General features: G+C 38.7%; 1 protein-coding gene across 1 annotated transcript; it reads left to right on the top strand.

Moving 5' to 3' along the window:
• On the top strand, positions 1-25,677 carry LOC308695350 (uncharacterized protein). Its single transcript, XM_081373468.1, is given in 10 exon segments — positions 1-39; positions 516-563; positions 2,803-3,516; positions 4,104-4,145; positions 4,272-4,940; positions 6,583-7,103; positions 7,107-7,810; positions 10,874-10,974; positions 11,102-12,780; positions 20,801-25,677. Coding segments are annotated over 10 exon segments (9,177 nt in total). The 5' UTR covers positions 1-29; the 3' UTR covers positions 25,490-25,677.
• The last annotated feature ends 634 nt before the right edge of the window (positions 25,678-26,311 follow it).

The following is a 26,311-nucleotide window of genomic DNA, read 5'->3' as shown; positions in this document are numbered from 1 at the left end:
TTCAGAAACCTAACGGAGCTGGTGATATAATGGCACAGAGTGCGTGTAGCTTTGACTTTAGCTAACCGAGATATGTGTACTAACATGTTTCTTCACATATCCACCACTCTTATTGACTACGGATCTCACTTAACACACTAAACATTTTTTTGTTTTTCTGTAAAGGTGTTGACTGTGCTGTTGTGCTGCAGGCCTGTGTTTAATGACACTAACACCGACTTTACACTAACGTTTCTTGCTACAGCGAGTTCGTGTCAAGACGAGTCACAACAAAGTTAACTGACAGATTACTTTTTTATTGTTGTTTTTCTATTATGGTTTTTGTTTTTATGTTCTTTGATTTTTACAATGCCATAATAACACAGCAAATTCTAAAGTGTTTATTTTCTAATCTGCTCCCTACCTCAGCAATTCACACTTTTACTTTGCCCAGTATTGCTGCTTGTAAGAATCGTTCAAATGTAATTTGTGTTATTGTGGTGACAGTCAATTGTGATGCAAGACTTTTGTTTCAGTGATTGATCCTTTTCGCAGCAGATGGAGCATAGATCCACCTCCTGAGAGTAAGTTCTAACACCATAAACAATTATATGAAGATTCTGTGGAAATTATAGGCAGTTTATCCACTTAAAAACGGACGAGATTAATTCAAACTCAAATATTTTGTTCACTTTTGTTTAACAACTGGGATGTTGGATTTAAACACTGGTTTAAATTATTTGAGTAAATGTATTTACTGTACTTAAGTATATTTTTGGCTACTTACTGATTATCAGAGATATTAACAATTTGTACTCTCTACTTGACAACATGTTTTGATAATTATATGACCTCTTTACTATCTGTGATGAGTAATGCAATTGTAGTAAAGTATAAAGGTATTTGGGAGTGTGAACACACTGAAAAAAAGTGAAACATCAGTGCAATTCATTCAAAATATATATTTACTTGGTCTAATGGAAAATTGTGATTTTCAGTTTATACCTTCTGTTTTCACTTTGCCTCAAAGTAAGTGTTACACATCACTGAAAAAAATTATACTTTGGATTAACTTAAAACAATTGATGTAATTTTGTTACAGATAATTTTTTTTTAGATTATCTCAAATTGTATTTATGATTTTGTTAAAACCATAAATTTTGATTTAATGTCAAACCAAAATTATTATTTTTTCCAACTCAACGTTTTACCTTAACCCAAAGTACACAGCAAAAACTACAGTGTTAAATTAACACTCAAGAGTGTTGAAGTTAATGAGATAATTAAGTGATTAATTGAGTGATGATTGATCATTATTGAAGACACCTGATGTTAACAAGCAGAATCACTGAAGGAGAAAATCACAAATTGTAAGTTACTGTTATGGTGATCAGTGTTTGCTTTAGTTGGGCTCTTGGCCCTTATATTATTAACTTTAGATTTTGTTTGGCTGTTGTATCTGAGTTATAACTGCCAGATGAACAAAGAAAAAAAGGGATCTGATGGTGTTGGTTGTATTATGACAATCATCATTTGAACTTGATTACTGAACTCATTAAGACCCTTATTCCTGACGAAGATTTATGTTGTTGATCACAGAATAACTGTGATTCTGCATAAATATCCAGAATTTTAGATATAATACAAACGATTTCTTAAAAGTTGTTTTGAAAAAAAAAACAAAACTTTTTTTAGGCACTCACAGACAGATTCAGTCTATGCATCTCAACAATGGTGACGAGTAGAATATTCAATTAGGAAAAGTAAATTACATAGACAATTCAGATCATAATTTATTCATACCGCAATGCATGATGGGAGCCATTAATGAGTTGTGATTGGTGGCAGCCACTGCAACATGCTTTATTATTGTCACCATTGTTGAGATTCACAGGCTGATTATTGATGTCTGTGTTTTAAATGAAACAATGTTTAATAAATATTTTGGATTATATGATAAATACTGAAAATCATAGGCTGTAGAATCACAGAGCTGCTGTAATTAACAAGTTAAACCAAACTATCTCAATAAGTTTCATTTTTTGGATCACAACATGATTATGTCAAAATATAACCAACACCATTAGATCATACTGTCTCCTTGTTCATCTGACTGTTATAAATCAATAACAGCAGACAAGCAAAATTTAAAGTAAACATATAAGGGTCAAGAGTCCAACTAAAGCAAACACTGATCACCATAACGGTGACTTACAATTAGTGATTTTCTCCTTCAGTGATTCTGCTTGTTAATATCAGGTGTCTTCAATAATGCTCAATCATCACTCAATTAATCACTTAATTATCTCATTAACTTTAACACTCTTGAGTTGAGTTGATTTGAGTTGGAAAAAATTACATTTTTGGTTTGCCATTAAATCAAAATTCATGGTTTTAACTAAATCATAAATACAATTTGAGAAAATCTAAAAAAGTTAGCTGCAACAAATTACATCAGTTTTTTTAAGTTAATCCAAAGTATCATTTTTTTCAGTGCACTAGTAGTGGGCATGCTTGTTCACCAAGTGGCTTTACCTCAGAGTTAGCAGTGTTATTGTTGCCCTTGCTTGGTAGCAGATCCAGCTTGGGTGTTTTTTGCATTTTCAGGCCCCCAAAACATGTAGTCATGTAACATCAGTCAAAACGCATTAAAAGTTTTCAGTTTTAGTTGAAAACGGTGTTGTGTAAATGGCCTCTTAAAGGGTAGAATTCACTACAACGATGTTTGATTTGCTGTTCTCCTGTGGTGAATGTTTAAATGTCTTTGTGTGTGTGTGTGTGTGTGTGTGTGTGTGTGTGTGTGTGTGTGTGTGTGTGTTTCAGTAAGCGATCTGAGGATTGTTCTTCTGGGGAAGAGTGTGTCAGAAAACAGTCAATTGGGAAACGTCCTGTTGGGAAGAGCAGCGTTTGACAGTGAAGCTCTTCCAGATGTTGTAGAGAGAGTCATGGGAAGACTGAAGGAAAGACATGTGATGGTCATCAACAGTCCTCAGCTGCTCCAGAGTCATCTGTCACTCCGTCACATCACACACACAGTGAGAGAGTGTGTGTCTCTGTCTGATCCAGGACCTCATGTCTTCATACTCGTACTGCAACACAATGACTTCACTGAAGAAGACAGATACAGAGTGAAAAGTATCCTGAGAGAATTCAGTGAAGAGGCGATTAAACGCACCATTGTGATCACGACTGATGAAGAGACACACGACGCTATAGGTGCACCTGTGAAAGCTAATGAATCAATTCAACAGTTTAATGCCGAATGTGGAGGAGGACATCTGCAGCTTGAACATGAAACAGAGGAATGGTGCTCTATAATATCGCAACGAATAGAGGAGATTCTCAGAGAGAACAGTGAAGAATTTCTCACATGTGAACTATACGATTATGCAGAAGGATCATCGGTAGATGAAGATCACAACAGGTCCTTTGCTTCCCTCAGAACAGAGGAAGACGATGATGGAAAACACCTAGAAACTCCTACTGAGAAAAAGGAAGCAAAAGGGTTTCTTCATAATATACCCCTAATATCTTATTGTAAGTATTCCTACATTTGAAATAACATATTCATCCATATTCAGACACTGGGTTATTGAATATTAGGGACTTACATTGTATAACATTTAACTTGGGTAGAGTGCATAGCAAAAAACTGTGATTTTGACACACTATTGGTAGTAGTATTGACAGTTTTATGTCCCTGTACACACCTAACATCTGAATGACAATGAACAGACTACAGTATCTTTCTTACAGTGTAATGCAGGACAACTTGTCAATTATTTTTCTGTAGCCATTTGATTGATTTAGTTATTCCTGATAGATCAGAGGTATACTCAAAGCAGAAGCACCATGTGATCAATCACAGTTAAACTGATAAAGAAGCAGTTCATGTAAACAAAACTACAGTTAAACAAAGTTTAAGCCATGATGCATAATTGTGTATTGAATCGTGATATATTTATTGTAAAGTGTATCATATCTTATACTAGATATATGCAGAGCAAATTTGAGTTTAAATGTTTAACTAAGAATTGCAGGAAGCCCCACAAGTGAGGCAATGATATATATATATATATATATATATATATATATATATATATTCACACTTTTTTTTTTTACAGTTAGGAATCCAGAGACCAGACTGGAGGATTATCAAGCAAAGAGTAAGTTTATAAATATAGGCAAGTTTTTTAATTGATGTAACATACTAAATTAAAATAATAATAATAATCATAGTAATAATATATCTAAAAATGCTGCAGTAACCTATTTTGTTGTTGTGGTTTAAGGAAGTGTATGCGTGAGCAGAAAACAGAAGCTGTGTTTTGTGTTATGTGGAAGTGATGGAAGACTGAAGGCCTCCGTATCAAAACTTATAAGAGGAAAAAAGAAGTTTCTTCCCCCCTTACACCTGAAAGAGAAAGAGTGTGTGAGGAGAAACCTGGAGCTTCATGGACGTGTGATCAGTCTGGTGGAGCTTCCAGCTCTCAATCGGCTCTCAGAGGAGGAAGTGATGCGTCAGACTCTCCGCTGTGTGTCTCTCTGTGATCCTGGAGTTCATGTTTTCCTCCTCGTTGTTCCTGATGCTCCACTGCCTGATGAAGACAAAGCAGAAATAGAGGAGATCCAGAGGATATTCAGGTCAGTATTCGAAAACCACTTCATGGTTCTCATAATCCAAGAGAAGAGCATGATTAGTAAATGGATTAATTCTAAAAGTCTATATAATACTTCAGCTACTGAGACGTTTCTTCAAACACTTGGAGGTCATCGTTTTGTTCTGGAGAACAGCTCACAGGTTCCAGCTCTACTTCAGGATGTGGAGAACATGATACAAGAGAACAAAGAACGTTTATACACCACCTTCATGTACCTTCAGGATCGAGTAGAACTGGAGAAAAACAAACACAGAGCCGAAATAGAGGAACTGAGAAGATCTATGATGAAAACTCAATCAGGTATGAGTTCATGAAAGTGTGTTGATGTTTGTCGTTATGTGTTCAAATCCTCCTAAGAAGTTGGGAAGTCACTTTGATCAAAGCAAAATGTTGATGTACCTTTTCTAAAAAATGTTCAGCAAGATTTTTTTTTTTTTTAACAAAATGATTCAAATGTAATGTGCAGTGGGTGTGTTTTTGCTTTATGTTTTTATAAAATGTATGTAGATCCTGTAAATTTAATATATATATATATATATATATATATATATATATATATATATATATATATATATATATATATATATATATATATTATACCATGGTCTGGGTGAATACTCGATTCTGATTGGCTGCAGGGTGTCCGTTAAAAAGTGATAATGGACACCTAGGAAAGGCGTCCCGTCAATTTGCCTGATGACAGTTCTAAATGATTGCGCTGGCTCAAACTCACTGATCAACGGCTGCGGTCGGGTCGCTGTGGCCACGTTGCTTGGCAACGCCTGTATACGGGAGATATTAAATAGTGCGCTCGACTTAATTAATCAAAACCCTCACGATTTTTACTCTAAAACACATTAAAGTAATATTAATTGATTAAATATTTCTTTCTTTCGTAAGTAACCTTGGTATAAGCGGGTTAATGCCCTTCGAGGTGTCCATTATCAGGTTTTAATGGACTTCGGCGGAGGCAACCGTCCTCCGCTGCGCGTCGGACGGTTCACGCCTCGCCGTCGTCCATTAAAACCTGATAATGGACACCTCGTCGGGCATTAACCCTTACATATATATATGTGTGTGTGTATATACACACACATACATACATATATATATATACACATATATATACATTCAATTATTTGGTCAATATAAATTCAATTATTCTTTATTTTACATTTACGGTAACACTATTTAATGTGCATGCACAAAATACAACAGTATTTATGATACGATATAATGTACATTTAAAATTAAATATCTACCTTATTATTTTTATTGTAAGAGAGGCGAGGCCATTTGTAAATTGAATTTGTCTGGTTTCCGGTCTCAAACCAGACATATTTTAATTACGCTCTTACAATCGTATCATACAATCTTAAAATCGTATCGTAAATACTGTTGTATTTTGTACATGCACCTTAGATAGTGTTACTGTACATGTAAAAAGCATAATTGAATTTATATTGACAGTAAATAAAAAAATTAAATGATAACAACTCATGAATATGATCTTTCCAACATGACTTGATTGCACCATAACATTGCAATTTTCATGTGCAAAGTGTTTAATGAATCAGCAGGCAGCATAGAAAAACAGGCAAGGTTAGAAGCCAGGGTAAACTGTCCAAACAAGGCAGACAAGTCCAAAGCGCAAGACAAACAGAAAAAGTACCGAGAAACAAAAAAAAAAAAAAAAAAAAAAAAAAAAAAAAAATATATATATATATATATATATATATATATATATATATATATATGTGTGTGTGTGTAGCTAGTATATGTTTTTTCTGATGTAATGAATTTGCCCATTACCTCAACTGGTAAGCACAGCTCTCACTGATATAGAGCTGTGTTGTAGAAACTATGGCGTGGTTGCTTCAGCAAATGTGATATTAGCAAGTGTGTTTCACTGTAATAACTGTTCTTCTCTTGTTGTTTGCAGGTTTAACACACGGTGATATTGGTGTGCGGATTGTTTTGCTGGGAAAGACGGGTGTTGGGAAGAGTGCAACAGGAAACACCATACTGAGAAAGACAGCTTTTAAATCAAAAATGACTTCACGCTCAGTGACCCGAGAGTGTGAGAAAGAAACAGCTGAGTTCAACAGAAGACGGATCACTGTGATCGACACTCCAGGCCTGTTTGATACTGGAGTTGATAATGTTGAGACTAGAAAGGAGATTGTGAAGTGCGTCTCAATGGCGGCACCTGGTCCACATGTGTTTCTGCTGGTGATTCAACTGGGACAACGATTCACTCAAGAGGAGAAAGATGCAGTGAAGATGATCCAGGAGACTTTTGGAGACAAATCCAGAATGTACACCATGGTGCTTTTCACCAGAGGAGATGATCTTAGAGGAACAAGGGTTGAAGAATTTATTGAAGATGATGATAGTTTAAAGAGCATCATCCAGCAGTGTGGTAAGAGATACCATGTGATTAATAACATTGAGACTAAAGATTGAAAGCAGGTTTCTGAGCTGTTCGATAAGATTGATTGTTTGGTAAAAGCAAATGGTGGGAGTTACTACACCAACGAGATGTTCCAGCTGGTGGAGAAGAACATCAAAGATGAACAAGAGAGAATACTGAAAGAGAAAGAAGAAGAGAACAAGAGAAAAGAAGAAGAGCTGAAAACCAAATATGAAGCTGAAATAGAACAAATGAAGAAAGAAAATGAGAGAGAAAGACAAGAGATGCAGAATGAACTGAGAAAAAGTGAAGAAGAATTCAAAAAGAAAGAAGAGGAGATCAAGAAAGAAAAAGATGAAAACCTACAAAAAGAGCTGCAGAAAAAACTGGAGGAGCAGCAGAAACTGTTTGAAGAAGATAATAAAAGAAAAGAAAAGGTTTTAGGAGAGCAGCAAGAGAACTTCATAAAATACCTAGAAGAAAAGCACGAGAAAGAAAAACAAAAACTCCAGGAGAAAATTCAACGTGAAACTAGAGAACAAGCAGAGCGTGAATATCTTATAAAGCTTGAGAGAGAAGTGGCTAAGGCTTTAAAAGAGGCTGAAGAACAACTTCCATGTAGTGCAAAACGAGCTCGTGACTGGAGTCGGTATGGAGGTTTTTTAGGAGCAGCTGCCGGAAGTTTTGTTGGTTCTTATGAGGACATTGTGTGTTGGATTGTCAGTTTTAAAGCTCAAGCTCAAATTCAAACTGAAGGGTGAGTTCAGGTACATTGGGAGAAATCATCTTGAGCACATTCATTTTTACATTTTCCAAAAACATTTTTGTGTTGTGATGGTTGTGATATTAGTGTAACTACTTCATTTCACATTCAGTATTGAATTTGTTCGCTTTGCTTGGTTTCATTCTTTGGTTTTCATGCTTGTTTTTGGACTTTGCACACTGCCATTTGGATTGTAGATTACTCCCTTTTCTCTTTCAAATAAACCTGCGCGTGGATCATAACTTTTCAGCAGTATCGTTACAGATGACTTTGATAATTCCAGTAGAACTTCAAGGAACCACAGTAGCATTTTAATATCGCAATAATAAGTCTCTTCATATTTCTTGTCTGAGTCCAACACCAGAATTGGCTATATTAATTGTCCATCATTTTCATTTTCTTTTTTTTTGCTAGAATATTCAGATTTGACTGTAAAGAAGTTAGGACTTTTTATTTTTTTGACACATTTCTAACTAAGTGCTGTTACTTTCTCTAAACGTGCTGTATGTGGTGTAACACACAATGCATGTTAAATTTATTCTAATATTATATCTAAAACAATATGTATCAAACAACCATGTCAAAATCATGTGTTCCTCCTTCAACGCATTCAACCTTTTAAGTTAGCTCAACTAATTCGCTCCGCTTAAAGTAAACTTAAAAACTTGTGTTCATCTAATGAGTAAGAGGAAGTGACCTTAACTTAAAACTTACTGTCAAGACAGCCAAAGAATGTGTAGCAATGCAGGCCAGCTGACAGTCTTGCCTGGGCCCGGGACTAGATAATCTTAGATGAAGAGAAACTGCACTGAATGATCTTCTACAAGAACATGATGAATCTCGATTTAGAGGAAGTAATCTTGCAGAATGGCTGAATAAAAGAGAAAGAGAGTCTGAGATCATTAAAACAATCCTCAGACAGTTGAAAAGCGTTGAGGTAAAAGACAACATTGATCTCATCAAGATGGATCTGGAGGTCGGGAATCTAGTCAGTTACACATTCACGTCACTGAACTGCTCAGATGTGCTTCTTCAACAAACTGCCTATCTGAGTCCTTCAACACAAGGGGAAACGGATGGGAAGAGCCTTGATTTCAAGCAAAAATCTTGGCTAACTCCTGAGATCCAAAATACCATGAGGAGCAACTTAAAGATATTTAAGAAGTTGATCAATTTAAACAGCTGTAAACAAGACAGATTCATTGTGTCCTCAAAGGAAATGGAGAATCATCCTGGATCCTGCATTATTCTGTACGGAAGTGAATATGATGAAGTTGTTTGCTTTACTCCTCCATCCACACCAGCCTGTCCAATCATTGAAGAGGTCAAAGGTCTGAGAGTAATCTGAGCTCCTCTGTAGCAGGACATGATGGAGGAACCTTCAGAACCACACTACAAACCGAAGCAGGACACAGTCTGGAGATCTGAACCTGTGCTGAAGGATCAACACACATAGATCTAGATGTCGCCTTCGCTACTGCAGTTCATTGGAACGAAACAGTAGCCAAGGCGACATCTATGTATATATCTATACCCGCCCGCGCCCTCAGATCATTTGGACGCGGCTGTGTTCAAGAGGTAATAACGATATAAATACTGCTCGTTTTCTCACACAAACTGCTCGTTTCGTGTCTTAGGCCATCAACGTGTACTTACGATGGGGAATTGTTTAATTTGGACGATGGGGAATTGTTTTAATTTGGACTTTGTGCATGCTCTTTGAGACAGTGACCATAGACCTGCATGAAATGACTGACAGACTAGAACGGTTTGACCTAAAAACATCAAAATTGAAACTACTGCGAAAAAAAAGACACCTACATCTTGGATGCCCTTGAGGTAAGCTAAAACATACCAAAATTTTATTTCAAAGTGAACTATACCTTTAACCGCATAAAAAAAAAAAAACTTTCTCTTTAAAACCTCACTTATCGGGCTTATGCTACTCTGAATAATGCCTGAACTTCGTATTTTGAGCACTTCTTGCGTTATTTTTGCCTCTTCATGATGACTCGCTTAATTTAGTCCTAATTTGTAAGTCGCTTTGGATAAAAGCGTCTGCTAAATGACTAAATGTAAATGTAATCATCCACACACCCCTTATTTCCAAATAAAATCATCTCGGTCTTATTTAATTGGAGAAAGTTATTCGCAAGCCAACACTTAACTTTGGCCAAACATGCATGAAGAGACTGAATGGCACATTTATGCCCATGTTTCAATGGTAAATAAATTTGAGAATCATCCGCATACAGATGATACTGAATCCCAAATTCCTCAAAAATCAAACCGAGAGGAAGCATATAAAGGGAAAATAAAATTGGTCACAGTATAGAGCCCTGTGGAACCCCACACACAAGAGGTGCAACGGAAGAAAAATAATCCCCTAAACTGACTGAAAAAGTCCTATCTTTCAAATAGGAAGAGAAACATTTCAGGGCTAAGCCCTGAATACCAACACTGAATCCTGCTGTACATAAAGCAAGATTGGTTTGATATTTTTAAAGTTGATTCAATGTAAAATAAGTGATTTAATTTAAGTTGAACAAATATCGATTTTATGTCCATCTTGATCTATTTTTCATCACTGAAATAATATTATGTCAGGGTGCAAACCTGATGAAGAAAAAAATTATGTTAAGTTTCAACTTTGATTCAATGTTGGTCCACACAAAAGAGGGTGTAACACAGACTGTTTCAGTTAACTCCACAAAAACACCAAAATAATGATGTTCAGGGATACAAAAAAAAAAAAAAAAAAACCCAGTCACAAACATCATAACTTAAAATAAGACAGCATGCCCTCAGAGCTATACATACCTCTACAAAAAACTTCAACACTGCCTAAAATAAATGTCAATCTTCAAACTCACATACCATGTCAAGCTCAAACCTGCCAAGGTATGTGATTTTCTCTCTCTCCATTTTTCTCTCTCTGTATTTTACCCAGATAGCAGATGAACACTGAACATTGTCAGCAGCTTTTAATGTGTGACTTCACAAACAGTAGCTGAAACCTCACGGATCTGTTTCTCCTCTGACATGTTTTGGTTTTAGTATGGATTCGGTGGGAGTGAATGCGATTGAAACAGCAGCTCTTGGGAGACCCTTCCAGCTCGGCATGCTGTACGACTGCAGAAAGGACATGTTAATACCAGGTACCAAAATATAACATTATCACAGATTCAATATATTACTATGATTTAATGAAAACTATTTTCTGATGTGAAATGCATTTATAATAAATTCACTGTTGAGAGTTAAAACACATTTTTCCTGTTACAGGTATTAGACTTTGGAATAAAGAGCAGCTGCAGCAGAATATTTGCTCTTGTGCCCAAATTAATACAGGATTCAATGTTACAGCTTCAGACTCCATCCAGGACAAATCTAAATTACTAGATATTGACGGTGGACTGAAACTGAGTCTTTTAGGTGATCTCATCCATGTTAGTGGAGCAGCAAAATATCTCAAAGACACCAAGACATCTTTCAACCAGCAGAGACTGACGCTTCATTATCATTCAACCAGCAGGTTTGAAGAACTGACCGTGAATCATTTGCCTTCTGGAAATATTCCTGATGATGATAATGACATTGCCACACATGTAGTGACAGCAATACTGTATGGAGCAGATGCCTGCTTTGTGTTTGACAGACAAGTTTCTTCAACTGAGAACAAAAAATCAGTAAAAGGAGAATTAAAAGTGGCTCTTGAGAAACTGCAGGGCATCATTGCAGTGGGTGCAAATGCTGATCTAAGTGTGAATCACAGCCAGCAAGCTGCAGTCAAAAAATTCACTTGTACATTTTATGGCGACTTCCAGCTACCGTCTAACCCGATCTCTTTTGAAGATGCGTTGAAGGTTTTTGCTGATCTTCCAAAACTGCTGAAAGAAAACCAAGAGCTGACGGTTCCTCTGAGAGTTTGGCTTTATCCTCTGGACAAACTTCACTCAAGAGCTTCAAAACTTCATAAAGACATCAGCATGGATTTGATCATAAAGATAGAATCAGTGATTGAGAGTTTAAATACAGCAGAGATGAAATGCAGTGATTTTCTGAAAGACTCACCTGCTCTGACATTTGCTGCATTCCATGATACAGCACTTAAAATGAAGCAAAACTGCTACACGTACAAGTTGAGACTCGTGAAGACACTCGGCTCTCTGCTGCCAAACATCCGTGGGAATGTGATGAAGGAAACTGAACTGAATGATCTTCTACAAGAACATGATGAATCCCCATTTAGAGGAAGTAATCTTGCAGAATGGCTGAATGAGAGAGAAAGAGAGTCTGAGATCATTAAAACAATCCTCAGACAGCTGAAAAGCGTTGAGGTAAAAGACAACATTGATCTCATCAAGATGGATCTGGAGGTCGGGAATCTAGTCAGTTACACATTCACGTCACTGAACTGCTCAGATGTGCTTCTTCAACAAACTGCCTATCTGAGTCCTTCAACACAAGGGGAAACGGATGGGAAGAGCCTTGATTTCAAGCAAAAATCTTGGCTAACTCCTGAGATCCAAAATACCATGAGGAGCAACTTGAAGATATTTAAGAAGTTGATCAATTTAAATAGCTGTAAACAAGACAGATTCATTGTGTCCTCAAAGGAAATGGAGAATCATCCTGGATCCTGCATTATTCTGTACGGAAGTGAATGTGATGAAGTTGTTTGCTTTACTCCTCCATCCACACCAGCCTGTCCAATCATTGAAGAGGTCAAAGGTCAGAGTGTGGTTCTGAAGGTTCCTCCATCATGTCCTGCAACAGTGGAGCTCAGATTACTGTACAAACAGAAGCATGACACAGTCTGGAGATCTGATCCTGTGCTGAAGAATCAACACACAGTTACTCTGACTGATCTGAGACCAGGAACTGAGTATGACATCAAGTGTGCAGCGGTGGGGAAACTCAACTATACCGTAGACAGTGACGTAATCAAAGTTACCACAGAGGTATGATGATCATTCATCAAATATCACCTGGCAATAAATACATTAAGTAACTGTACAGAAATATTTTTACTTACTCTTATTGCAACTTCAATGACTTAAAGGTACAATATGTAATAATTTGTATCAAAATGTCCAAAAACCACTTGCACAGTGTTACTGTATATATTTCTTTCAATTATGTACTTACATTATCCTAAATGTTTCCAAGAATTTGTCAATTCAGATAAATTTTACTATTTTAAATAGTACCCGTCCCTTGTCGCATGTCAATGATGTAATATCCGCATTATCCCTGGTTTCCGCTCCTAGTGCCAAAGTAACCACGGCGACAGATATGGACAACTGCGTAATTGTTTGGCGGCACGCAGTTGTTGTTTCGTTTTAACATTATAGATCATGGCAAGCAGACTTTGGGACAAAAGGTGAAATAAAACGTGGATCAATATCGGTGTGGCGTTTTCGAGATGTCAAGAGCTTCGCGACAAACTTGGACTTGACAGAGACGCTGCTCTTGCATGTACTTTATTAGACAGGTGAACAAATGTACATAAAACGAATCAATGTTATAAGCTCAACATTATATGAAATGTTAGAAAATTATCAGTATGTTATTCTAATGTTGATCTAGCTTACTGCTAATCTCATATAGCCAACAAACTAACACATAGAATAACATTATAACTTTCAACACACTCAAATGCTGTTTAGTGTGATAGTGTAACATTAGACCAAGTGAAACAGCGCTGCATTACCTCAAGTTTAATTCTTCAAATAATCTGACCTGTGTGAGTAATTCAGCACTTGCGGGTAGTTCGGTGGAATGAAATGTCCTCATTCCTTTATATACGCGGATCTCGCGTATATCTGACATCTGTCTCTCTTTAGCAATCGTGTCCAGCTTCATACCACTGTCATGTTAAAAACATCAATGTTATCACTCATCCAAAAACATTATTAGATCCATCAGCATGACGGCAAGTTCCATGATTCTGCTTATTCACTGCGTCATCAATCTACGCCTTTGTTATTGGTTAGCGACCTCTAGCGGCAAAACAATTACATATTGTAGCTTTAATCAGTTGTTCATTTGAATCAAGTGCGTTTTTCAGCAAAGTACAAATAACCTAGTATTAAAAGTTTAGTTCATCCAAAAATAAAAATTCTTTCATCAATTACTTGCTCTCATATAATTTCCAACCCGCAAGACTTTTGTTCATCTATGGAACACAAATGAAGATCTTTTTGATGAAATCTGAGAGTTTTCTGACACTTAAAGTTCATAAATAGATCGTAAAACTAATCCATTAGAATCAAACTGTTTAGTACAAATTTTCTGAAGAGACACAATCGCTTTATATGATGAAAAGATTGAATTTAGGCTTATATTCTCGTATAAACATTTATCAACTCACACATCACTCTCCACCATTAAGCTGGTGTGTGGTGCGCGTTCTGGGGCCGGTTTCACAAAGATAGACTTTGACTATGGCTTAGATATAGTAGATAGTCAGACTTCAGATAGACATCTAAATCAGACCATTGCACAAAGCACTTAAGACTCTGACTATCTTAAGTAGGACTACACTGCAGTGCATTCTGGGTAAAATCAGACACTTTTCAAAACAAAAAACATGGCGGATCGCGTAAGCGCATTCAACCGCTCAGTGCAGTTTACCCCAGCGGAGAATATGTGTTTGTTGGAAGAGTATAAATGACGCAGTATGTTTTTATGTTTCCACTGTTCGATCGCGCCCGTGCCTCTCTCTCTCTCTGACACACACACACATTCCAGCATTGCAATCTTGACATCGCAGCCTGTTATTATGCAGCGTTCACACCAAACACGTCTATCTTGAACATTTTAAATCCATTCGCGCGTCCAAGGCGAATTAGGACGCGCGTATAACATGAGCGTTTGAAGCGAAATATACGGGCATTCAGAGCTATGACTCCACTATGACTCTACTAACGTTACCCCCTGTTTGAGCAGTCACAGTGTATTGCATTTCACGCATCGCCCGTGACGCTTGCGTATGAAAGGGAGCGCGTCGATCGTTGCTCGCGTTGACTATGTAACGGCCCTAACAGTCACAAGGACATTTTACTTGGGAATGTAGTAACAAGAAGAAATGTTTAAATTATGAGCCATTTTCCCTTTTCTTTTGGCAGTTTGTAATGTTGCCAAGGTAACATAGAGTCTTAGAACTAAGTTAGCCTGGGGGTAAGGTGTCTAATTTTTTTGGTCTAAATTAAGTCAGTCTTTATTTTTGTGAAACAGTCTAACTTGCATTAGACTAGTCTATGAGCAAATTTTAGACTTGTCTAACACTATAGACTGGTCTAAAATAGCTTTGTGAAACCGGCCCCTGGTGCATTATGGCTGCCGTCGCATCATCATATTCCCTCCTTCCATGTAAAGTGCTTTGAGTGCTGAAAAAAGCGCTTTATAAATGTAATGAGTTATTATATTTATTATTATTTGTGGTAAACGGAAGGTCGAGCATGTTCGCTTGATTTCGCATGTTCGCTTGATTTCGCATGTTCGCTTGATTTCGCATGTTCGCTTGCGTGATTCATTCTCGTGTGTTACGCAGCACATTTGAGCTTCTGCAAGAACCAGTGAGGTTCATTCTCGTGTTACTTGGCACGATTATGCTTCCGTAAGAACCAATGAGGTTCATTCTTGTGTTACGCAGCACGTTTGAGCTTCAGCAAGAACCAATGAGGTTCATTCTTGTGTTACGCAGCACGTTTGAGCTTCAGCAAGACCCAATGAGGTTCATTCTTGTGTTACGCAGCACGTTTGAGCTTCAGCAAGAACCAATGAGGTTCATTCTTGTGTTACGCAGCATGTTTGAGCTTCAGCAAGACCCAATGAGGTTAATTCTTGTGTTACTCAGCACGTTTGAGCTTACGTAAGAACCAATGAGGTTCATTCTCCTGTTACGTATTCTTGTGTTACGCAGCTTCAGCAAGAACCAATGAGGTTCATTCGCATGTTACGCAGATCTGCCGCAAGACCCAATGAGGTTCATTCTTGTGTTACGCAGCATGTTTGAGCTTCAGCAAGACCCAATGAGGTTCATTCTTGTGTTACGCAGCATGTTTGAGCTTCTGCAAGACCCAATGAGGTTAATTCTCCTTTTTACGCAGCATGTTTGAGCTTACGTAAGAACCAGTGAGTTTAATTCTTGTGTTACGCAGCACGTTTGAGCTTCAGCAAGAACCAATGAGGTTCATTCTCGTGTGTTACACAGCACATTTGAGCTTACGTAAGAACCAGTGAGTTTCATTCTTGTGTTACGCAGCACGTTTGAGCTTCAGCAAGAACCAATGAGGTTCATTCTTGTGTTACGCAGCACGTTTGAGCTTCTGCAAGACCCAATGAGGTTAATTCTCCTTTTTACGCAGCATGTTTGAGCTTACGTAAGAACCAGTGAGTTTAATTCTTGTGTTACGCAGCACGTTTGAGCTTCAGCAAGAACCAATGAGGTTCATTCTCGTGTGTTACACAGCACATTTGAGCTTACGTAAGAACCAGTGAGTTTCATTCTTGTGTTACGCAGCACGTTTGAGCTTCAGCAAGAACCAATGAGGTTCATTCTTGTGTTACGCAGCACGTTTGAGCTTCAGCAAGAACCAATGAGGTTCATTCTTGTGTTACGCAGCATGTTTGAGCTTCTGCAAGACCCAATGAGGTTAATTCTCCTTTTTACGCAGCATGTTTGAGCTTACGTAAGAACCAGTGAGTTTAATTCTTGTGTTACGCAGCACGTTTGAGCTTCAGCAAGAACCAATGAGGTTCATTCTCGTGTGTTACACAGCACATTTGAGCTTACGTAAGAACCAGTGAGTTTCATTCTTGTGTTACGCAGCACGTTTGAGCTTCAGCAAGAACCAATGAGGTTCATTCTTGTGTTACGCAGCATGTTTGAGCTTCAGCAAGACCCAATGAGGTTCATTCTTGTGTTACGCAGCATGTTTGAGCTTCAGCAAGACCCAATGAGGTTAATTCTCCTTTTTACGCAGCATGTTTGAGCTTACGTAAGAACCAGTGAGTTTAATTCTTGTGTTACGCAGCACGTTTGAGCTTCTGCAAGAACCAATGAGGTTCATTCTTATGTTACGCAGCACGTTTGAGCTTCTGCAAGAACCAGTGAGGTTCATTCTTGTGTTATGCAGCACAATTAAGCTTACGTAAGAACCAATGAGGTTCATTCTCCTGTTACGCAGCACGTTTGAGCTTACGTGAGAACCAATGAGGTTCATTTCTGTGTTACGCGAAACGGTTAAGCTTACGTAAGAACCAATGAGGTTAATTCTCATGTTACGCAGCACATTTGAGCTTCAGCAAGAACCAATGAGGTTCATTCTCATGTTAATTGGCACGATTATGCTTCCGTAAGAACCAATGAGGTTCATTCTTGTGTTACGCAGCACGTTTGAGCTTCAGCAAGAACCAATGAGGTTCATTCTCATGTTAATTGGCACGATTATGCTTCCGTAAGAACCAATGAGGTTCATTCTCGTGTTACGCAGCACGTTTGAGCTTACTTAAGAACCAGTGAGTTTCATTCTTGTGTTATGCAGCACGATTAAGCTTACGTAAGAACCAATGAGGTTCATTCTCGTGTTACGCAGCACATTTGAGTTTACGTAAGAACCAATTAGGTTCATTCTCCTGTTACGCATTCTTGTGTTACGCAGCTTCAGCAAGAACCAATGAGGTTCATTCTCGTGTTACACAGATCTGCCGCAAGACCCAATGAGGTTCATTCTCTTGTTACGCAGCACGTTTGAGCTTCAGCAAGAACCAATGAGGTTCATTCTTGTTACGCCGCACGTTTGAGCTTCTGCAAGAACCAATGAGGTTCATTCTTGTGTTACGTGGCACGATTAAGCTTCAGCAAGGACCAATGAGGTTCATTCTCGTGTTACGCAGCACGTTTGAGCTTCAGCAAGACCCAATGAGGTTCATTCTCGTGTTACGCAGCACGTTTGAGCTTCAGCAAGACCCAATGAGGTTCATTCTCGTGTTACGCAGCACATTTGAGTTTACGTAAGAACCAATTAGGTTCATTCTCCTGTTACGCATTCTTGTGTTACGCAGCTTCAGCAAGAACCAATGAGGTTCATTCTCGTGTTACACAGATCTGCCGCAAGACCCAATGAGGTTCATTCTTGTGTTACGCAGCATGTTTGAGCTTCTGCAAGACCCAATGAGGTTAATTCTCCTTTTTACGCAGCATGTTTGAGCTTACGTAAGAACCAGTGAGTTTAATTCTTGTGTTACGCAGCACGTTTGAGCTTCAGCAAGAACCAATGAGGTTCATTCTCGTGTGTTACACAGCACATTTGAGCTTACGTAAGAACCAGTGAGTTTCATTCTTGTGTTACGCAGCACGTTTGAGCTTCAGCAAGAACCAATGAGGTTCATTCTTGTGTTACGCAGCATGTTTGAGCTTCAGCAAGACCCAATGAGGTTAATTCTCCTTTTTACGCAGCATGTTTGAGCTTACGTAAGAACCAGTGAGTTTAATTCTTGTGTTACGCAGCACGTTTGAGCTTCTGCAAGAACCAATGAGGTTCATTCTTATGTTACGCAGCACGTTTGAGCTTCTGCAAGAACCAGTGAGGTTCATTCTTGTGTTATGCAGCACAATTAAGCTTACGTAAGAACCAATGAGGTTCATTCTTGTGTTGCGCAGCACGTTTTGAGCTTCAGCAAGACCCATTGAGGTTCATTCTCCTGTTACGCAGCACGTTTGAGCTTACGTGAGAACCAATGAGGTTCATTTCTGTGTTACGCGAAACGGTTAAGCTTACGTAAGAACCAATGAGGTTAATTCTCATGTTACGCAGCACATTTGAGCTTCAGCAAGAACCAATGAGGTTCATTCTCATGTTAATTGGCACGATTATGCTTCCGTAAGAACCAATGAGGTTCATTCTCGTGTTACGCAGCACGTTTGAGCTTCAGCAAGAACCAATGAGGTTCATTCTCATGTTAATTGGCACGATTATGCTTCCGTAAGAACCAATGAGGTTCATTCTCGTGTTACGCAGCACGTTTGAGCTTACTTAAGAACCAGTGAGTTTCATTCTTGTGTTATGCAGCACGATTAAGCTTACGTAAGAACCAATGAGGTTCATTCTCGTGTTACGCAGCACATTTGAGTTTACGTAAGAACCAATTAGGTTCATTCTCCTGTTACGCATTCTTGTGTTACGCAGCTTCAGCAAGAACCAATGAGGTTCATTCTCGTGTTACACAGATCTGCCGCAAGACCCAATGAGGTTCATTCTCTTGTTACGCAGCACGTTTGAGCTTCAGCAAGAACCAATGAGGTTCATTCTTGTTACGCCGCACGTTTGAGCTTCTGCAAGAACCAATGAGGTTCATTCTTGTGTTACGTGGCACGATTAAGCTTCAGCAAGGACCAATGAGGTTCATTCTCGTGTTACGCAGCACGTTTGAGCTTCAGCAAGACCCAATGAGGTTCATTCTCGTGTTACGCAGCACGTTTGAGCTTCAGCAAGACCCAATGAGGTTCATTCTCGTGTTACGCAGCACATTTGAGTTTACGTAAGAACCAATTAGGTTCATTCTCCTGTTACGCATTCTTGTGTTACGCAGCTTCAGCAAGAACCAATGAGGTTCATTCTCGTGTTACACAGATCTGCCGCAAGACCCAATGAGGTTCATTCTTGTGTTATGCAGCACGTTTGAGCTTCTGCAAGAACCAGTGAGGTTCATTCTCATGTTACTTGGCACGATTATGCTTCCGTAAGAACCAATGAGTTCATTCTCCTGTTACGCAGCACGTTTGAGCTTACGTAAGAACCAATGAGGTTCATTCTCGTGTTACGCAGAAAGTTTGAGCTTCACAAAAAGCAATGAGGTTCATTCTCGTGTTACGCAGTACATTTGAGCTTCAGCAAGAACCAGTGAGGTTCATTCTCATGTTATGGAGTACGTTTGAGCTTCCACAAGAACCAATGAGGTTCATTCTCGTGTTACACAGATCTGCCGCAAGACCCAATGAGGTTCTTTCTCGTGTTACGCAGCACGTTTGAGCTTCCACAACAACCAATGAGGTTCATTCTCGTGTTAAGCGGCACGATTAAGCTTAAGCAAGACCCAATGAGGTTCATTCTTATGTTACGCAGCACATTTGAGCTTCTGCAAGAACCAATGAGGTTCATTCTCGTGTGTTACGCAGCACGTTTGAGCTTCAGCAAGACCCAATGAGGTTCATTCTTATGTTACGCAGCACATTTGAGCTCCCTCAAGTACCAATGAGGTTCATTCTTCTGTTACGCAGCAAATTTTAGCTTCTTCGAGAACCAATTAGGTTTATTCTCGTGTGTTACGCAGCATGCTTGAGCTTCTGTAAGAACCAATGAGCTTCATTCTCATGTTATGCAGCATGTTTGAGCTTCCACAAGAACCAATGAGGTTCATTACCGTGCTATGCAGTACGTTTGAGCTAAAGCACGATTAAGCTTACGTAAGAACCAATGAGGTTCATTCTTGTGTTACGCAGCACGTTTGAGCTTCTGCAAGAACCAATGAGGTTCATTCTCGTGTTAAACACCACATTTGAGCTTCACCAAGAACAGGTTAATTCTTACAGGTTACACAGCACGTGTGTTACGAGAATGAACCTCATTTCAATCTGTTCATCATATAAAGAGATCAAGTCAAGTCGGTCAAATTTGGACTTAACCGCTCAACTCATATTGATTTTTTTTTAAATTATCTCTTTAATTAACTTTTTGAAGTGTCAAAGTGTCAGTTGCATAGCTGTCAATGGAGGGACAGAAAGCTCTCAGATTTCATAAAAAAAAAAAATCTTCATTTGTGTTCTAAAGATGAACGAAAGTTGTACGGATTTGGCACAACTTTTGGGTGAGTAATACAATTACAGAATATTTTATTTTTGTCAGAACTATTTAAGGTTGAGTACTGGAAAAGACTTAATATAATAAATATCTCATTGTTTTTTTCTGTTAACAGAGAAAAAACAAGGACATTGGAACAGAGCAGAGCAGAGTAGAACAAATATATCATCTATTTCACAGACTTCATCTTGAAGACAGGTACCACAATAAACTGAGACCTGCAGATGTTCTTCAGATATTTGCTCATTCACTACAGTCCCATGAGTCTTGTGCTGAAGAGGAGCTGATTCAGACTTTCCTACAAAAACTACTGATGATGAACTACAGAGCAAGATACATTAAAACTAAAGAGAAAAACAAGGAAGATCACACTCAACTAAGAAACAATCACTCATCTGAAGATGAAAGTGATATTTTTCATGAAATGTCTTTGTCTAGTGATGGAACAAGTCATTCTGAGCGCATTCACCCGATGGATGTTCAGATGGCCGTGTTTCATTGTGCTGATAGTTTCCTGAAGCAGCTGATGGTCACTAAACTGTCCCAGTGTCAGTACGCTCTGCCTCTGCTTGTTCCTGATCCAGACACACAACAGATTGAGTTTCCTCTCTGGACATTCAGACAAATCAACAAGACCTGGAAGATGAGAAACACAAACAATGAAACCATCATTCAAATCCAGCCGATCTGCAATGCAAAAACTCCAATGGTGTCTTTCTTCAGGTTTGGCTCTGTGTCTTCATCCAAGTCTCAGCTGATAAACAGTCTGATCAATGAGAAACACAACACGTTCTTCCACAGGAACTGCCCAGGCAGCAGCAGAACCAGAGTCCTGATGGATGGAGTGGTGGAGATCGCCTGGTTCTGCCCCTCTGGGACAAAAGATGATAAATTCACAGACTGTGTTGCGTTCTGTAATCTACACGGTGATGCAGGAGATCATGAGAAACAGCTGCAGATCCTCACTGAAATGGCCTCAGTCAATGTTGTTCTGCTATCACAACTGGACATGAATGACAAAAGTGCAGCAATAATACAAAACATGTACAGGAACTCAAAGCCATTCATTTGCCTTTTTACTGAAAATGAATCTGCTGTAACTGAAGTAAAGAAAAGGAAATACAAGATTGGTCTAAGAGACAGAAATCATTCAGTTGTACCTGAAGAACTGAGAAGAACCATAAATGTTTGTCTCTCAGAATCATCTTCCACTTTCAGACTTGAAGATGTGTCCAAACACTCAGACATCAGAGTAGATGAGGAAGATGATGAAGACTGCAGGAGAGGAAGAGAAGCAGCACAGCAGATGATGAGTTTACTGGAGAAGAAAGATCTGACAGAAATCAAAGAATCATTTCTGCCTCATCAGGGGAAACTGTGGCGTCAGTGGAGTCAGAAGAACAAACAACTACATCGACCTCGAGCAAATGAGACAGAAATGGACATCAGTAGAAAGAAAACAGAGATGAAGAAAATCCGTGAACAGCAGCATGAATCTGACATCAGGGAGTTTATTAAGATCTTTATTAAAGAAATGAACTCACATGCTACAAACAACATGTATTTTCTTAAATGGCTCAGAATCTTCCTGGATGAATATATCTCAGGTGACCTTTCTGGTCTACATCACAAATACGATGAAATGTGGTCAACAGTCTTAAAACTGAAAGGGAATCATGATGAATCTGAACAACTCAAGGTTGAACAAACTGAACTTGAGAGAATATCTGAGGAACTTCAAGCCGCAGACTTTGGTTTGGAGCACATCATGAGGGAGATCGGTCAGATCTACGAATCATGTTCATCTGTGAAGAAGAACAAGAAAGATCTGCAGTTTGACTTCTCTTCTCTCCCGAGTCTTGCAGCAGAGATGATGATCTCTGGATTTCCACTGGAGCTGATGGATGGAGATGCTGCTCATGTTCCTGTGATCTGGATCTCTGCTGTTCTAGATAAACTCATCCAGAAACTGGGAGACCAGAGAGTCTTTGTGCTGTCAGTTTTAGGGATTCAGAGCTCTGGGAAATCCACCATGCTGAACGCCATGTTTGGACTCCAGTTTGCCGTCAGTGCTGGCAGATGCACCAGAGGAGCTTTCATGCAGCTGGTCAAAGTCTCAGACGAGATGAAAACACAGATGAACTTTGACTATATTCTGGTTGTTGATACTGAGGGTCTCCGTCCCCAAGAACTGTCTGGAAGATCAACAAAAGATCATGATATTGAATTGGCAACATTTGTTGTTGGTCTTGCAAATCTAACCTTGATCAACATCTTTGGAGAAAACCCATCTGAGATGCAGGACATTCTTCAGATTGTTGTTCAGGCCTTCCTGAGGATGAAGAAGGTCAGACTGAATCCCAGCTGTATGTTTGTGCATCAGAACGTCTCCGATATCACAGCTGGAGAGAAAAACATGGATGGAAGAAGACGACTGCTGCAGACACTGGATAAGATGACAAAACTTTCTGCAGAAGAGGAAGTCTATGATGCAGAATATTTCAGTGATGTCATTAGATTTGATGTTCAGAATGATGTGAAGTATTTTGCTCAGCTCTGGGAGGGAAACCCACCCATGGCACCACCAAACCCAAAGTACTGTGAGAATATTCAAGAACTAAAGAAAACTATTATGTCTCATGCCTCAAAATCACATGGAATGATGCTGGTAGACTTAAAAGATCGTATTAAAGATCTCTGTGAGGCATTACTGAATGAACGATTCATCTTCAGCTTCAGAACTGCTCTGGAGATTTCAGCCTACAGGAAACTGGAGACCGAATACAGCAAGTGGTCCTGGAGTCTTCGCAGTGCCATGATGGAAACTGAGAACAAACTACACAACAAAATAGAAAATGAAGCAATTCATGAGGTTGAGGAAACTGATCTTCAAACAGAACTGAAGAAGACAAGTGAAGAAGTGGAGAACTCGATATCAGGATTCTTTGAGAAAGACACAGATGCAGAAATGCTGATTCAGTGGAAATCATCATTTGACATAAAAATGTATGAGCTTCAGGAAAACATTGTGAGAGAAACAAAGAGGAAATTAACTGCGATTCTTCAGCAGCGAGACCTGAAGAAAAAGATTGATGCTCAGAGGACAAATCATGAAAACACTTTCTATGAAAAGAGCAAAGAGCTTGCCTTACAACTCAAAGACAAAGCAAATAATGAAGAAACACTGAAGAAAGAATTTGATTTGTGTTGGGAACAGAGTGTGAATATGATTATCTCAGACACTCCTCCAATCAAAGACATTGACATAATGAGAGATGTGAGAGAGATCCTCAAAAACATCTATAGAAGTGCTCTTGTATACCATTGCAGTGAGACCTGTGATATTTTTACTGTGTCGACATTCTCTCAATATGTTATTTTCAGAAAGTCCTCAAAAACAGTTAAAGAAACATGTGGATTTGTTCAAACTCTTTCTCCAGAAGATGAATCTGAAATAAGATCATTAGTTACAGACATTGCTCAGCAGACAGACAGAATGATTCAGTCATTTAACATTTCAAGGATGGGATACAACATCAGCTGCATTCAACAGCTCATAGATTACATCAAGAAGAGTGTAACAGAACATCAGAAAAGACCAGTGAATTATGTGTTCAAGATTGAATTCTTCATGGATTTGGTTCTTTCTATCAGTAAGAGAGCAAACAAGATGATCACTGACCAACACAGACTGTTCAAGGAAGCCAATGATCATGTTCTCTATTTGGAGAGGAAGAGAGAAGAATATTACAGTATTTTGCAGAAATACTGTCATGGAGCAACATCAGCTGCCATTTTTGGAGAGATCATCTGTCAGAAACTTAAAGAGCCCATTGAGCAGAGTGTCTACAAGAAGACTGCCAGAGATCTGACAGATGAAATAATGAAAAATTGTGAATCACTGAATGGAAACAGATCAGATCTGGAGAAACACATCCTGAAGACACTGGCAGAAGAGGAGGATTTTGACAAATATATGAACTACATTCATAATACCAGAGATCACTTCAAGAGTTTCATCAGAGATGAAGTCAGTCGGTACATCACTGATAAGTTCAGTGTAAGTGTTTTACCCAAGATGAAGGAGAACATTAAACTCCTGCAGCAGAAGATCATGAAAGCAGCACATGGATCTACTGAACATGTTCAAGTGAACAGAGGAGATGTTGGTTTGTGGTTGAAGAGATTCACACAGCAGCTCTCAGATGAGCTGATCTTCTCTGAAAAAGACCTCAGTGGAGTGAAACATGATGATGTTGATGATTTCAACCTCCTAAAAGATGTGATAAGAAAAGAACTTCCTCCTGTAATGTCCTATATGAGCAGTAGATTCAACACAAAGACTTTTCCTGCAAATCTGGACTATAAGTTCAGACCAGATGAGCTTCTGATTGATCACTTCTGTCAGTGCTGTTGGGTTCAGTGTCCTATTCGTAAAGACGTCTGCACCAACACCATAGAAAACCATCACGGAGAGAGAGGAATTAATGTAAGACATTTCCCTCAAGCAAAGTATCTCTGTGCTGTTGTTTGCACAAAATTAGTGGCAAGTGATCAGGATTTCAATGCACCAGATGAAAAGTTCCCTTGTCGAGAATACAGAAGAGCAGGAGGAGTTTATGAAGACTTGAGCATCACCCCTGATCTCTCTGAGCTGCCCTACTGGAAGTGGTTTGTGTGTCGATTCCAAAAAGATCTGGAAAAACACTACAGTAAAACATCTGAGGGGAGTTTTAAGATATCAGATGAATGGAGAAAATACTCAAAACAGAATGCTATTGAGTGTTTGGGCCAATGCATCTAATGGAGCAGAGAGTGAATAGCCGGGCTAGTGCGAGACAGGGCTTTCAACATTCTGGGCCGGGCTCCGGCGCTTCACTTTAACCCGCCGTAACAAGCCTCTCTGGAACAATGTCACACAAACCCATCATTTCACCAACAAATGGAAGTTTTATCAGAAAACTAATCAGAAAGAAATCACTGGAAACAAGCGATCCCAAAACGAACATAATAAAAGCTGCCTTTTGTTGCCATTTTTGTTGTTAACCTACATAAAGTCCCCCTGTAGTCAATAATTTCAACCCTTAAAAATCATCTGTGATCACCAAAATGACATATTTAAAAGTTTTTTCCTTGAACATTTTTTTTCTTAAAGGTGCCCTAGAATTTGTTGAAATAATATTAAAATTTTGTCCCTGATATCTACATAGAGGGTATGTGGCTTAAAAAGCCATTTAAAATGTCCAGAAAAGGTTTTACAGGTCAATTTCCAACCCTATAAATTGGCCCTAGAATGAAATGGTCTGTTTTTACCTTATTTGGAAGGGTCATGAATAGTAATGAGGAGTTCTGCTCTGATTGGCTCTTTTCACTGCGGGCTGCAGGTTTGAGTGAGCTAAGTTATCTGCTAAGTTATCTGTGAGGAACTATAACAGCGTAGTTACGTTAGCCCCTGACATGTTCATGAAATAAACGAAAGTAACATTTGAAAAAAAATAGGGAATTTACACATGCATCCACAGTATTACTTTGTACATTTAACGTTATATGACAATACAGGCAATAAATATGAACCTCAAATAACAGTTACTTTGTCATACTACAGTATTTAGCTAACGTTGTGTAT

Source organism: Scardinius erythrophthalmus, assembly GCF_964197995.2.
Source record: "Scardinius erythrophthalmus genome assembly, chromosome: 1".
In the NCBI taxonomy this organism is placed as follows: domain Eukaryota; kingdom Metazoa; phylum Chordata; class Actinopteri; order Cypriniformes; family Leuciscidae; genus Scardinius; species Scardinius erythrophthalmus.
Note: the sequence above shows the minus strand (reverse complement) of the source record. Positions and strands in the feature narration are given on the sequence as shown.